Here is a 15,123-nt window from a genome sequence, read left to right as displayed (position 1 = left end):
ATTCCAGACCAGAATATCCTGTTAGCAAAGATGATACAGATTTGAGAGGGGAAGACACCTTTAAAGGCTTTTAACTCTTTGAAGTGCTGCCAGAGAAGCATCCCTGGATGTCTGGGGCAGGTTTCTCCTGACTTTAGGCTGTTGCGTTGGCCTGTGCGTTATTGTATGAGATGAAACCAGAAAAATGTTATTTCAAGATTGAATTTTTTTTCCACCCTTGGTCCTGCTTGCAGCAGCATGTGACTTGAGATGTAAATCACCATTAGTCACCCCCTCTTTTTTGAGGGGGTTTAACTTACTGCATTTAACTTGTTGTATGTAATCTTCTTTAATTTCTGATGAAGGTGAAACACTGAGCTCAGTCAATCTACTGAATTCATACTTGGGTGCGGAAATGAAGCTGACCCAACGAAAACAACTCAAAAGAGCAGAATTCAGCTTTTTTGGCTTCCCTCCTGCCTTCACTTTTCCATATTGGCCGTTCAGCACTTATAAATGCTGTGTTTGCTCTAGTGGGATCCTGGATTAGGTGCCTCAGCAGCGCTGGCATCTTCTCCCCTCCCAATCACTCATCACCCTCCACCATTTCCCTCTGTTCTCCTTGTGACGTGTACCTCTCCAGAGGTGGCACCAGGGGATGGACCGAGGTCTCCGAGGAGAACAAGCCCTGGTTAGGCAGAGGTTTCTTGAGGGGTTTCTTGACCACCCTCTCCTTTCCTCCTACAGAAAAGAAGGACACCGTCCTGCGCCAGGTGCGCTTGGACCCTTGCGACCTGCAGCCCATCTTTGACGACATGCTGCACATCCTCAACCCTGAGGAGCTCCACGTGATAGAGGAGATCCCGCAGGCTGAAGACAAGCTGGACAGGCTATTTGAGATTGCCGGAGTCAAGAGCCAGGAAGCCAGCCAGACCCTCCTGGACTCTGTCTATAGCCACCTTCCTGACTTACTGTAGGCACTGGGTCACCACGCACTCTCCGAATATCTGCTAGAGCTAGCTTGGCACTCGTTAAGATGACCGACAATACGCAGGCAGGTTTTGTTGTAGAATATATGGCCAGTATTTTCGTTGAGGTGTCCTTGGTTTCTGGAGGGGAGGCAGTTTGCCAGCGTTGCACCCCTCCATCTTAACTCTATCGCTCAGTCCATGTCTTTGCACCCTCTGCCCCCTTCCCGAGCATCTCTTCTCCTTGTTCTCATTCCAATCAGATCAGTTGATGCACTTTAAAAGAAAAAAATGCAGTTAACGAACTAAAAGACCATGAATCTGGTGTAATTTAACACATCGAATTGGGGATTGCTCTGTAACCCATTTCTTCTGTCAAAGCTGTTGCTCGGAGTGACAGTCTCCCACCACCTCCCTTCGCCTCGGAGCGGTAAATGGCAAAAACACGCAAAAAAACCCCCACAGTCATTGCTGGTTACCATCTCTTAATGCAGCTAAGCTTCCCACCCGAGCTTTTCTTTTTTTAATGTACTATTGTATAGCTCATATCCATTGCTGAGATTTTACTAGCACGGTTATTTATTGTATGGTTTTCACCTGGACAATGCATCGTGCTCCTATAAGCTAAAGCAGAAGTGCTTTAAATGCAAAGAAAAGGGTCAGTCCCACCAACCTTTGAGGCGATGAAAAGGTCCTTTGCCTTCAGTCGAATGTAAGGAGTCATCTTGCCTTGCCGCTTGTGGGAATGGTGGTGCCCAAAGGGAGCCGGTGCTGGACGTGGGGAGGCGAAGGTGGCCGCTGGTGGTCCTGCTCTCCTCGTGGTGTAAGACTTAAACCAAGCTATGCTTTTACACTCGTGTCTCTTGTTTTTTATACAGACGTGGCCGATAGGTTCTCCAAAGACCTTACCCGGTCTTAATAGTCTCTTCAAATCACACTTCACTTTTTATTAAAAGAAAAGAGGTTGGGGGGTGGGGGGAAAAGAGCTGCATCGTAAGAAGTCTGTCTGATTATATTTGCAACTATTATGCTCCCGTAATGAACTGTCTGTACTACGCTCAATTTGAAGAAATCATCTGAGGGTGGTGTGTGCTGCCCCGTGGGAAGGGGTGGGAGTGGGGGAAGAGGGGAATGAACTGAAAAATTGCCTTCCAGTGTACTAATTTATTAATAAATACTAGGTGTTTGTTACTTGACTTGATTCTGCGTTAACCTCCTTAAGGCCTGTCTCTGCTCAGAGACACCTGGGTTGGAGCAGGGGCTGCCTGTGGGGGATGAAGAGGGAGGTTTGGGGGTGGTGAGGGGGTTGTTTCCTTTAGCTTCGAGGCCAAAATGTGATTGCTTTCTGTTGACAGCACTGCCCTGAGTCCCCACGGTTGCTGCTGGAGCTCTCCGCAGCTGGGGGGGGGATGCTTCCCTGCAGGGCAGGTCCCTGCACTGAGCCGGGGTGGGGGACGTGTTAATCCCCGCAGTGGTGAGCAGATCAGATGGCTGATGGGACTTCCAGGGTTGGTTTCTGCAAGCTCTCAAAGGCTTTGCAGGCATTTTGGGGGAGCTGAAGTATTCGTTTTCCAGGATGCAGCTGCTGTGCTGAGTCACTCCTGAGCGAAGGTCTTGCAGGCGCAGCGTTTCTCTTGCCCGGTTAGTTACTGATGTCCTTAAAATCTCCACTTCCAAATAACTCATCCCTTGTTATTCTGTCTACAAATGGAAACCTTAATGGGACAAATGCTTCTGGTTTATAGTACTGTCATTTTGTATACTTAGCTCCAGAGTCTTTTCCGCTAACCAGGGTGCTGTGTTTTCCTTCTGGCTGACATTGAATTTTGCTGTTACAGAACTATAAATAGGTACAGGATTAAAACTTGTCAATACAGGGACAGATGAAATACAGTGCAAAGTATCAAGAGCCTTTATTGGGAGCGCTGGGGTGGGGTTTTCCCTCACTGGCAATGAAGCATTGAGCTCTCGGTGGCTGCAACGTCTTCAAAGCATCATGAAGAAATAGTGAGCGTGGCTCGCGTGCCTGGCATAGACCAGGTTGCTAAAAGCAGTATTTTGAGGTGGAGCCCAGTACCACCCTGTTGGCAAGTGGGTTTTTTCTGTCTCCATGTTGGGAGCTGTGGTGGTTGCTGTCGATCTGCCTGGGCAAGAACTGACAAGGAGAGGGAAGGTGTGCGATCGTGGGCTCAAGCAATAGCTTAAGGCAAGCACAAACCGCTGGCTTTCAATTCTCCTTAGCAGGTTCTCAGGGTGAGTCTGGCTGGGAAGTTGGGGATTTGTCCTTTTCTGATGGTCCAGCTGCTCCCAGCTAAACCCATGGGTTGTAAGCACCAGAGCCATTGTGCCACCCTCCCAGGGCACCACAGGCCCTGGAATTGAAGGGGTTTGAAGGTAAAGCAAAAAAGAAAAAAAGGGTCCTGGAAAGCGGATTTAGCAGCCAGCTGAAGAAGTGCCATGAAGCAGGCATGTTGTGGAGGTGCCTTGGCCAGGAAGCGCTGAGGGGCACGAGGAAGCTGTAAAAGTGGGCACAGGTGAGTCCCCAGGGTGTTGGGATGGGTTTAACTTATCTTGGTGGCAGGTCGTGGGACAGGCGAAGATTTGGGCAATCCTTGGCTCCATCTGTGCTGTGCACGCTGCCAGCATCACTCCCTTTGCTTGCATCTGGGTGTTGGTCTTGTCCCTGGCTCCACCGTTTCCTATATCCTAGCTGTGCCCTCTAAGCAACCCTTTGCTCTATGCCTATGTATGTGCGTGCAATACATTTATTATATATATTTAACATATACAAATATACATTAATATATACTACATAAATATTTGTCTATTATTTATATATGTATATATTTTGAAATTATTTTATTATTATGTATTTATATGTGTGTATAATATATATATAAATATTTCACGTATCTGGGGGTGTGCAGGGGAAATGTCTGAGAGCAGCTGAGCCACATACATAGGCAGGGTATTTCCTGGTCGTGTGGGAGGTGTGAGGAGCCGCAAGCCCAGCACTCCCACCCTTCCTCTGAGCCGACTCTCTTACACCTTAAGAAAATAAACCAGGCATCAATGGGTTTGTGACCTGGAGGCCATAACGCTATGGGCGGGGGGGGAGAGACTGTCCTTGTCCTCCTAAGTGGCTTATTTGAGGCATCGAGGGCAATGCACAAACCTTGTACACCACAACACCGGTTGTGTGCAACTCAAATGGGTGAGGTTTTTGGCTAAATGGGTTTAGCGAGGCAAAGCTGTGAATATAAAGACCTTGATAAATATATGCATAAAAATATATTTTGCAATGTATTTTGCAATACAAAAATGTATTAATGCAAAATACGTGTTAAAAAAAAGTACTCCGAGTTCTGCATCGTAGGTGAAAGGTGCAGGTTTGAAGCGGCAAGGTGCCTGGCCTTGCTCGCTCAGTTGTTGTGTTTGCTCCTTGCGTGCTGTAGGGACAGCCAGGAGGAGGGGGATTTGGGTGCTGGGGTGGCATGGCAGGCTTGGACAGCAGAGCCTGTTAAACCAGAGGGGACAGAAAGCAAGACGGGAGTGCGGACATGCTTCCCTGCTCTGCCTGCTGTGGGCATCTTGCATCGGGGCACAGACCGAAATTTCTCATGTAGGTCACGCAAAACATCAGCTACTGCAGTCGTGCTCGCTGCGGGCTTGGACACAAGGTGTGAAAATTGAGTCTCCCCACAAGGTCACAGTGTTTGCTGGGACAAAACCCTCTGGAGATGCCTCCAGCTTGGCCTAGCATCCTCAGGACTGAATGGCTCTGCTGTTCCAGAGTTTTTTAATGCCTCCAGTGCAAATGAGGTTTGGGATTATATTTTTTTATTCTTTTCTTTTTTTTTTCCATGAATTGCAGGCGCTCCCTGCAGAAGAACAAGGTATCTGGTGCACTTTCCTCCTACCTCAGCCCAACTGGAATTTATCCTAATGGGGAATTCATTGGAACCCTCCAGCATGGCTGCTCGGTTCCAAATTGGAAAAGCAAGACAAGGTCTTGCGGGAGGTTATTCAGCCTTCTGGCTCCTTTTACATCAACTAATTGCTGGTGAACTGCAACGCAGTCTCCGTGTAGGAGGAAACATCTGTGCAGCCTTTGTGTGAGTAACCTGCGGGGAGATTGGTGGCGATGCCACCCAAGGACACCCCGAGGGCTCGGCATGGGATGCGGGAGGTGGGGGGGATGTCTGTGCAAGTCCCTGGGCTGCTGGGCCAAGCTGTGCAGTGCGTGGGAGGGGGGCACGCCAGCACAGGGACTGCTTACACAGAAATCCTCCTCCAGCATTGCTAGGCCATGAGCTTTAAGTCACGAAGGCTTTGCAGCTGGGTTTTCTTCTCTTGGACTTTGCTCCTGTGAGTACTGCAACCGGGAAGTTTCCAGGGAAGTTTCCATGGGAAGATGGAGGAGAAATAGGAGGAGCCATCATTCATCAAGTACATGCCTAGTGGTGGTACTCCTGACGTGTTTATCAAACCAGCCTTTAGGTCACGGCTGCTTTTTCACCATGTGAGCATTTGAGGTTTACAGTTTCCTTCCTACTGCTGTAATTTAATTTTCCTTTCCAGCTTCTTTCCCTTTCTCAAGCATTTTCTTAACTGATATAATCCAGAAGAAGGGAAAAAAACCCAAAATTAAACCAGAAGCATCTGAATAACGTTGGATCAGCTGTTGATGAAGATGCTGGCCAGCAGCTCAGGCAGGGACTTTGTGGGGTTTCCTAAACTTGCACCAACCTTTCTGCTGATTTATAGAATCATAGAATTGTTTAGGTTGGAAAAGACCTTTCAGATCATCAAGTCCAACTGTTAACCTAGCACCGCCAAGTCCACCACTAAGCCATGTCCCTAAGCACCACATCTACACGGCTTTTAAATACTCCAGGGATGGCGACTCAACCACTTCCCCAGGCAGCCTGTTCCAATGCTTGACAACCCTTTCGGTGAAGAAATTTTTCCTAATATCCAGTCTAAACCTCCCCTGGCGCAACTTGAGGCCATTTCCTCTTGTCCTATCACTTGTTACTTGGGAGAAGAGACCGACCCCCACCTCTCTACCACCTCCTTTCAGGCAGTTGTAGAGAGCGATAAGGTCTCCCCTCAGCCTCCTTTTCTCCAGGCTAAACAACCCCAGTTCCCTCAGCCGCTCCCCATCAGCCTTGTGCTCCAGACCCTTCACCAGCTTCGTTGCCCTTCTCTGGACACGCTCCAGCCCCTCAATGTCTCTCTTGTAGTGAGGAGCCCAAAACTGAACACAGTAGTCGAGGTGCAGCCTCACCAGTGCCAAGTACAGGGGGACAATCACTTCCCTAGTCCTGCTGGCCACACTATTCCTCATACAAGCCAGGATGCTGTTGGCCTTCTTGGCCACCTGGGCACACTGCTGGCTCATGTTCAGCCACCTATTTCTCAAAACCCCCAGGTCCTTCTCTGCCAGGCAGCTTTCCAGCCACTCTTCCCCAAGCCTGTAGTGTTGCATGGGGTTGTTGTGACCCAAGTGCAGGACCCAGCACTTGGCCTTGTTGAACCTCATACAATTGGACTTGGCCCATTGATCCAGCCTGTCCAGGTCCCTCTGTAGAGCCTTCCTCCCCTCAAGCAGATCAACACTCCTGGTGCTGTTAGAGGCAGGCAAGGTTCTCATCTCTGTTCTTTAGGTGCCTAAAATGCTCTTGGAGTACCAGGCTCTGAAGTCATTTAGGCAATGTTAGAGATGTTCCTCTCTCTGCTTCTCAGATTTGCTTTGGCTGCGTGATTAACCTGTAATAGTGATCTAATTCAAAATCAGAAGCGAGTCTTCCCTCTGATATTTTTTGCGAGGAAAAACATTTATAAGGTTATCAAATGTTGCAACCCAGCAAGTTTTATTTTTTCTTTTTAATTGTTTTAAATTTCTTTTTTATTTCTCTTTTTTTTGTTTGTTTGGTTGGGTTTTTTTGTTGTTATTTCCCTGATGGTAAAGAAGCAACTCTCTTGCTTAGGGCATGACTGAAACCTTGCTAACCCCCACATAAACTCACAGTGGGTGATTTACAGCTACAAATGCACAAATTATGGTACTTTCCCTTTGGGTTTTTCTTCCCTGGATACACGTGAGTCCCTAACCTGGGGACTCACCCTGGGAATGGCTGGGAAAGGTGTGGAGGTGGAGAAGAACCCTAGGACTGACCCTGTCCAGCCCTAACATTGGGAATAAGCTGCCCTGCACGCATAGGAGCTCCTTGGTCAGCGGCAGCAGGACTTTGTGGGGAGGTGAGGTAGGCAGGGCTCCTGCCCAAATTTTTTTATAAAAAGCGGGTGGTTAGAGCACAGGGGAGGATGGGGGAGAGATGTACATTTAAGTCCTCCTTAGCCCAAGGGGGGTTACTCAACGTCCAGGCCAGGCATTCTCTTGTTTTCCTCTGGCAATCTTCTACCCTTGCAGGTCCGTGGATCCAGCTTCAGTGCTAGGAGGGGAAAAATGCTCTTTTTATTGTTGGAAACGTCATCATTCTTTGGCTCACCTCATCCCTAACCTCAAAACACCTTCTGTCCAAGATCAAAGACTTCTGTTTTGCTGTAAAAATCAGGCATGCTGTCTTGATTTCTTCCCTTCCTCTTCGATAGCAGGTTTGGAGGGGTTTGAGGTTATCCATCAGGAGTCTGGGATCTTTATTAAACTGTATGGAGGCCCTAGGTTGAAATAAGAGAGGTCCCAGGTGGGTATAAGGAGAAACTTTCCCACCCTCAGGACAGTGGAGCAAGTCAAATGGAGAAGTTGTGACCAGATAAAGCCCCGAGCAACCTGGTCTGACCCCAGAGCTGGCCCTGCTTGAGCAGGAGGTTGGGCTGGAGACTCCTGAAGTCCTTTCCAATCCCAGGTATCTATGGTCCTGTAAGTTACAGCGTGAAGTAATGAAGCTTTTTAAAAAAAAAATTATTTAAAATTGTTTGACTCTCGGATATTACCATGAGGCAGCAGAAAGCATTTGCACCTTCCTCGAAGACAACTTACTCTGGATTCCTACCTACCTGCCAGCTTGGACATCAGCAGTGAGCTTGTGTTTCTTTCAAAGGGCTTCACCGTGTGATGGATTTTCATCCAGAGCGCTTTGTTAAATATCAGGAACATATTTTGCTGGGCTCCCAATAGTGCAAAAGGTGCAACCCAAACCTAGGATTGAGATTTCCCCCACACTGCCCAGATCCTCTGGGCATCAAAGGGCTGTACACCTTGGGCAGAGCACTGGCATGTGAGATTTGTGCCCTGCAAAATAAAAGCAATCTCCAGTTAAGCAGTAATGGGATTTAGGAAGAGATGAGCAGCTGTGTCTGAGAGAGGCATTTACGGAAGGTATCTTCTGAAGCAGTAGTTTCACAACACAGTGACTTGGATGGCAAAACCAGCTGAAGGACCTCCTGTTCCTGGGTGCACCACTTCACCTCCATGGTGTGGTCCACCTCTATGGTGCCAGGACAAGCTGTGTGGATCACCTGGGGCAACCTGGACTAGTCTATGGAGCCACAGGAGGAATGAGAAGTGGTGGTGAAGCTGTTGTCAATCCATAAATCAGCTCCATCTCTGAGGTCAAGGTATGGTGAACCAGTGCAAATAGCCAGGAGAATTACTCTAGGATCTCAAAATGTTCCTAAGGTTTACTCATATTTTATGATCACTGGATAATTTAGAACCATAAAATTAACTTAAGCTGGGAGGGACCTTTCAAAATCACCTAGTCCAGCCCCCTTTTCAATTCAGAGACAGCTTCAAAATTGAATCTACTCTCAGACTGAGATCAGGTTGCTCAGGGCTGTGCTCAGCTGAGTTTTGAGCATCTCCAGATCTTCCCTGGGCAACCACCCACAGAAAAGGCAGAATTTTCCATTCCTCCCTCACCCCCCATTTTTGCTATGAGAGAACCAGGTTTCTGTATCACAGCACATGAAACAGTCTCAGGGAAGGGTCCCTTGCGTGAAATTCTGTCTTGTTGGAGTGGTCCCAGGCACGGCCCGGGCTTCCCAGCAATTCCTAGGCACACTGCTAGAGCTCTCTCTGGCCACAGACCACTCCCAACAGTAGCCTGGATGTGGCCACCCTGTCTAGGGTGACTAAGAGGGTCAAATGGTGTGGACATGGCTAGACCATGCCAGTTGGCCTTCTTTTTGACCCCACGGAGCACCTTTCTGCCATCTCACATAGGCTGTTAGATGCAGGTTTGTGGAGGTATACAGTACACATATGCTGAAGGCTCGCTCTGCCTCCACCCCTTTCCCAGCTGAAGGGCGCAGCCTTCCCTCTTGCACCAGTTCTCATTTCCATTGCACCTTCGGCTGAGCCAGTTTAACTCACTAAAACTGCAGATCTCCGCCTGCTTTCTTGCTGGGGTGGCTGGGAGCAGAGGGACCTGGCGGGGGGAGGATGGGTGACCTGCCTGTTTTGGCAGCTGTGGGCATTTCTGGCAGCTCACGGTTGTTGCACCGTACCCCAAGCCCTTGAGCTTTGCAGTGCTCGGTGGAGCCGGGCCAATGCACCCTTGTGCTCCTACTACCCCATTTCTGCTCCTACTACCCCATTTCTGCTCCAAGCCCTGCAGGGACTCCTTGGCTGCAACGCCAGCTTTACCTGTCTGCTCCCTTCCCACTATGGACAAGATTAACTTCGCTTTAATTTAATTTGAAGGGAATGAGTTACTCTGCAGGCATGCTAATCTCAAAATACATTTCTGGGCACAGGAGCTTTTGCCAGGACCTGTCAGGCTCAGCAGGAAAGCAGGACTGCGGGCAGGACATTAATCTGCCTGACTTTGTTTCTGGCAGCTCAGATCTTTCCAGGCTAATACGTGGTGAGGATTAGATTAGATTGATTAAATCATTGATCTTCCAGGGTGCTTCGATGGGCTGATGAGCACTTTTCATGGTAACCGCTTCTTCTCTTTTACTGATATTATTAATTTACTGTAAGACTAACTAGTTGTCTTACAGCTCTCCCAGTGAGAAGTGAGTGTTATTGTCATTTTACAGGTGGGGAAACTGAAGGACAGAGACAAAACTTCCCATCAGCAAACTGATCAGAAAAAAAATCAGGGTGAAATTCAGAGAAAAGTGTCACCCCGTCAGACCCCACACCAGCCTCCCTCGAGGAGCGTATGAGTAAGATTTGGAGTTTGAAATGAGTAAAATTTGTAGTAGTATGGAGTATGATTAAAATTTGGAGTTTGAAAAAGTCTGAACCCCAGCAACCGGGGAGGGTTGGAAGCAGTGTTCCCAAATCATGCTTTCCATTAATTAATTTGCCCATTAAACTAGGTTTAGAGCTGAAAAAAAACCCATATCTGCGCTGGCTCCCTGGTTAGACCGTCTGCTTTCCTCTTGCCCCATCTTGCCAAGTGCAGCTGGGAGGAATGTCCAGCTCTGGAGCTGAGCCAACAGTCCTCCATCCTCGGCCCCTGTTTCCCCCAGAGAAAACCACTTGCCTTTTGCCCCAGCCTGTCCTGTCTCCCAGAGCAGGGATGCTCCTTCTGTCTGCCCCACGCAAAGGCATGGCATGGCAGTGATGCCTGTACGGCGGTCAATGCGAGAAAGACCCGAAATTGGTGAGTGGAGCTCTTGGCTTTGCAAGCGAAGCAGTTCCATGTGGCCAGGGGATTCACACCTGGAAATCACAGCTGGCCACGAGCACCAAAAACCTTCTCATCTTTTTTTTTTTTTTTTTGGGGGGGGGGGAGGAGGGAAGGGAATGAAAGCTTTTGAAATGCAACATAGCAAATAAAGCAGTCCACACATTTTTATCTCCTTTTGTGTTTTTTCTCCTTTTCTTCCATTCCCAAGGACCTTCCCACCCCATCTGGCCATCATTTCTGCGGCGGGAGGATGGAGGAGCAGGGACTGGCAGCAAGGGGAAGAGGATGGACTGCTGCTATGCCAGCCCCCAGAATGGGGGGCACCTCCAAATCCCCCTGTGGGAAGGGAGCACCCACTTGCCATCCCCAGCTCGGACGAGCTCTGCGAGCTAGCTGGAAGCTTGCAAGTTGACCTGCACCAAAGCCAGGCTGGGGACTGTCCAAAAAATTATTTACTGGACAGTAAAGATGAATTAACCAACCCAGATGCGGTCAGACCACCTGAAGGAGGTGTCAGGACAGGGCATCAACCCTTTCCCCCACCCTTGCTGTTGCCATCTTATATAATTTCCTTTTTGTAAATTACATTTAGTCTTGAAAACAGCTTGCCCCCCCCCCCCCCCCCGTTCTCTTCTGCTCTAATGGCTGGGAAGTTTCCTCTAATTAAATGTATCCATGGACAGATAATCCTGTTTTGCTCTTGTGTCAATATGGTCCTTTAGCTAAATTAAATATTTTCCCTGCCTGATGTTTATCCTTCCCTGTCTGCCCCTTGGCTCCCTCCTGGAAGTATTTGAAGACTGTGATCCTATTCCCTCTCTTTTTTTTTTTTTTCCTTTTTTCTAGCCTCAAGAAGTCAGGTTTTCTCAGGGTTTTGACTCATGCCTGGTCATTTTTAAGGGGTTCCCATCCCCAAGCATCTGCTCTTCTCCTCTGGGTGTTTTCACCCCTGTAGCAGAGGTGGGGAGAAGGAGTCAGTCACCTCCCCAGCTGCCACAGCTAAACCCATCAGAAACCAAGAGCCAGAGCTCCTTTTCCTTGCGTGAGTGAGTCCATCCTTCCCCATCGGACCCCCTCCAGCTCAGCCCAGCTGCGGTCCAGGAAACTAGGACTGCGGCCGGTGCTGCTGCTGCTCCGGACCTCAGGGTCATCCTCGGTACCTCGAATGCATGGAGACAGCCCCATGCCACCAGCACATGTCTCTAATGAAAGGTGAAACAACATCTACCTCTGCACTGACCTTGGGGATTTTCTCCTTGCAGCTTCCCTCCAACTTTCCCCCCTGCTTTTGCTTGACTTGGGTCAATGGATGGCAATTTAAGAAGTTAAATATTTGTTGAATGCCTGCCCCTGTTTTGGTGCTGCACCTAGCTTTGTCTTGAGCTCCACATTTCTGCATGGGGTGGTGGGTCTTGCTCCTTGAAGCTCTTTGCTATTCAGCGAGCTCAACTCCTGGCTGCTCCCCTCTCCCCTCCCACTGTGGACACCCAAGGGAGGGCCCTTGCTGCTGGGAAACCCTGGTTACTTTAATTCTTTGCAGTCTTGTTGTTTATTCCTAGTATCCTTGAGATGGAGAGTAAACTCAACTGTACCCAGGCCAGCTGGTATGGTGTGACCCCCCCCTCCAAAACATTAACTCTCATCCTCTCGCATGGGGTGGCTCTGTCCAAATTCCCCCAGGGACAAGGCGATGGCCCTGTCGTCCCCCAGGAGCAGTCCACAGGAGATCTTTGGGAGGGTGTGAGCTCTCCTGGGCCAAAACTGGGCCAAGGATGGTCCTCACACTGGTGGCATTTGCAGCCAGGCTCTAGCAATGCTCAGTTTGCAAGCTTTGCCCTTGTGAAATCAGGACCCTTCATCATGGCCCTGCTTTTGCTTATACTTTCACTTCACTTGCATCAAACACCCTGTCTGGATTACTTCAGCCTTCCTCTCCTCTAAATTTCCATGATTGCAATAAATAATTTATGTAACAGGCTGAGTCAGGATTTGTTGCCTGGGATAAAGTGCACAGACTTCTGCAAAACCCGCCTTGGTCTTGCTGCTAGCCTAGAAATAGGGCCGCTAATATAATAAACAGGTAATAGTCCTGGCTCTTACGGTGACATAAATTGGGGATGACACTCACTCAGTAACTGCAGCTACTCGGTTGTGCCATGAACGTGCGGGATGAAGTGCCAAAGACACAAACCTACAAGGTTTTCTGCATGTGGCAGGGAAATGAAAGCTGGTCTGGCAGGGACCAAATCCTGGCAGGTCACTGGCAGATGTAATCTTTGAACTCACGAGCATGGGCACGTGCTATGGAAGACGCTCAGCGTGCCCCTTGGATACCCACGCTGGGAAAAAAAACCACAATCATGTTTTGATGGGAAAAATAAAAGTAACCTGGGTTTTCTGCCCCTCATACTGAATGCCTCCCTCTTCTTTACCATCTGTTCCCACTCCCTCTGTTTTGCTCCGCTTTCCCCTGCTCTGTGGCCTACAGCTGCATCCCTGGACGACCTCAGTGTGGAAGGATGTGGGGTGGGAAGAGCTGCAGGGGGCTGTTTTCCTTCATCCACCCCCAAGGTGATGCACGTCCATACATCGTACCCGTGGACGAATAATGCCACCAGTGCTTTGCTGCCATGGATGGCCATGTGGGTCTCGGTCTGAGCCTGACATCCCGAGCCACAGATGCTCTGGCCCATTTGAGACCTCTCTGGAGGAACCAAATTAGGATGGCATGCCAGATTTTAAATGAATACACGTGTGTCTGTGGAAGAGGCAGTGCTACAGCACCCGGCTTGCATCCCAAAATAGCATTCAGCTTCACTGATTTTGGCATGCTTGCCCCAACGTACAAGAGCCACAGGGGACTCGGCCCTCCAGTTTGGAGTTTGGGTGTTTGAAGGGGTGAAAATGCTTCCCCTGAGGGCAGTAAACCCTTCCTTTGGGGTTAACACCTCTAAAGCTGCCCTGGCACTTGCTGATGCCCTGGGGCTGGGGCTGGGTCCCCGGGCCAGATCCCAGCTCCCTTCTCAAGTGTCACCCACTGATGTCTCAATACAAAGCCCACAGGACTGTGTTTCAAACTCTATGAGTGTTTCCCAATCAGACTAATTGGTTAGTCATTGTAAAAATCCAGCACTGCCATTACACGACAAACCTGCACTCAGTAGGGATGGATGGACCCAGGGCAACTGCATGATGGATGGACAAGTCACCCGAAATAACCCCTCGTTTGTCTGGAGTCTCAGCAGCTCCTGGAAAATGAGCTGTGCGATTAACACTGCAGCATCAACACACGCTGATGCAGCACTGCTAATTATAGAGTCGAGGCTAAGCAAGCACAGCACAATTAGCATTTCTTAGATGAGACTGCAAGAGGCATGAGTGCTGCTTGGCTGGCCCCAGACCTCCTCCAGGCTGAAGGTGACAGCACGATGCCCACCGAGAGCTGCCCCACCACGGTGGCAGTCCCAGGGCGAGCGGCATGCATTTATACCCTGCTGCTCCGAGGGTGATGTTTGGACTCATAGTCCAGCCTTTAATATCAGAGCAATAAATTGCACGTGGTTTTCGGAGGAAGGCCAGATGGTCCCCACTAGCAGTTCCAGAGGGAGGGAGGGAAGTGGTGAAAGCGTGACATTAAGGCTTGCGGTGTCTGTCCTCTGTGTCATTCATTCACGTAGTTCCCCAAGGCTCTGTTAAAAAGCACAAGGTGTAATTTTCAGTGCTGAAATGCCAGCGTCTTACCACTGCCCATCTCTAAATGTGCAGCCGTTTCCTTCCAGAGGAGACATTTTTCTGAAGATAAAAAGAAATGCAATTTTTGACCAGAGTAAGCAGTGATTTTCTTGCACTTGCTGGTTTTTGGAGCATTTGGCAAGCTGACATTACCACATTAAAATCCTTTTTAATGTAATCTTCACTGCAGTGCCCCATAGACCCCCTGCATCCTCAAGCTCTGGGAAACCTCCATAACTAGCACCACTAAAGCACCTGAAATTCCGTATTAAAGGCCAGGGATGGTCCCTGTGCCCCAACACACCATGCCCACACTGCTGCAACCGGTGCCAGCCTGGGAACCCATTTCAGGCTGGAGTTTGAGGAGATTAAAAGTGGCCCTTTTTAGTAGGGCCTGTTGAGATAGGACAAGGGGTAATGGTTTTAAACTAAAAGAGGGTAGATTCAGATGAGATATAAGGAAGAAATTTTTTACAATGATGGTGGTGAAACACTGGCACAGGTTGCCCAGAGAGGTGGTAGATGCCCCATCCCTGGAAGCATTCAAGGTCAGGTTGGACAGGGCTCTGAGCAACCTGATCTAGTTGAAGATGTCCCTGCTCATTGCAGGGGGGTTGGACTGGATGACCTGTAAAGGTCCCTTCCAACGCAAACCATTTTATGATTCTATGATTTCTGATCAAAGGGTTGAGTGGGACTTGCAGGATCTCCTCATGGGATGTAGGTGCTCAAGTCCCATGCCAAGGACCTGCACCCAGTATCAGCTGGGGAGACGATGCAGGGGAAGTACCATCAAGCTCTATGTGGCTCTCCTGGGACACGTGGTGGTTTGG

General features: G+C 49.1%; 1 protein-coding gene across 2 annotated transcripts in view; it reads left to right on the top strand.

Annotated features, from left to right (window-relative positions):
- The window catches only part of TNFRSF21 (TNF receptor superfamily member 21), a 34,855-nt gene extending 32,712 nt beyond the window's left edge, over positions 1 to 2,143 (top strand). For both annotated transcript variants that reach the window (XM_072858369.1, XM_072858368.1), the window contains one exon: positions 727 to 2,143. In XM_072858369.1, coding sequence (XP_072714470.1) covers positions 727 to 956 — 230 coding nt within the window. In that variant the 3' untranslated portion in view covers positions 957 to 2,143. The remainder of the gene's footprint in view (positions 1 to 726) is intronic.
- Positions 2,144 to 15,123: the final 12,980 nt, after the last annotated feature.

Source organism: Ciconia boyciana, chromosome 3 (genome assembly GCF_034638445.1).
Source record: "Ciconia boyciana chromosome 3, ASM3463844v1, whole genome shotgun sequence".
NCBI lineage: Eukaryota > Metazoa > Chordata > Aves > Ciconiiformes > Ciconiidae > Ciconia > Ciconia boyciana.
Note: the sequence above shows the minus strand (reverse complement) of the source record. Positions and strands in the feature narration are given on the sequence as shown.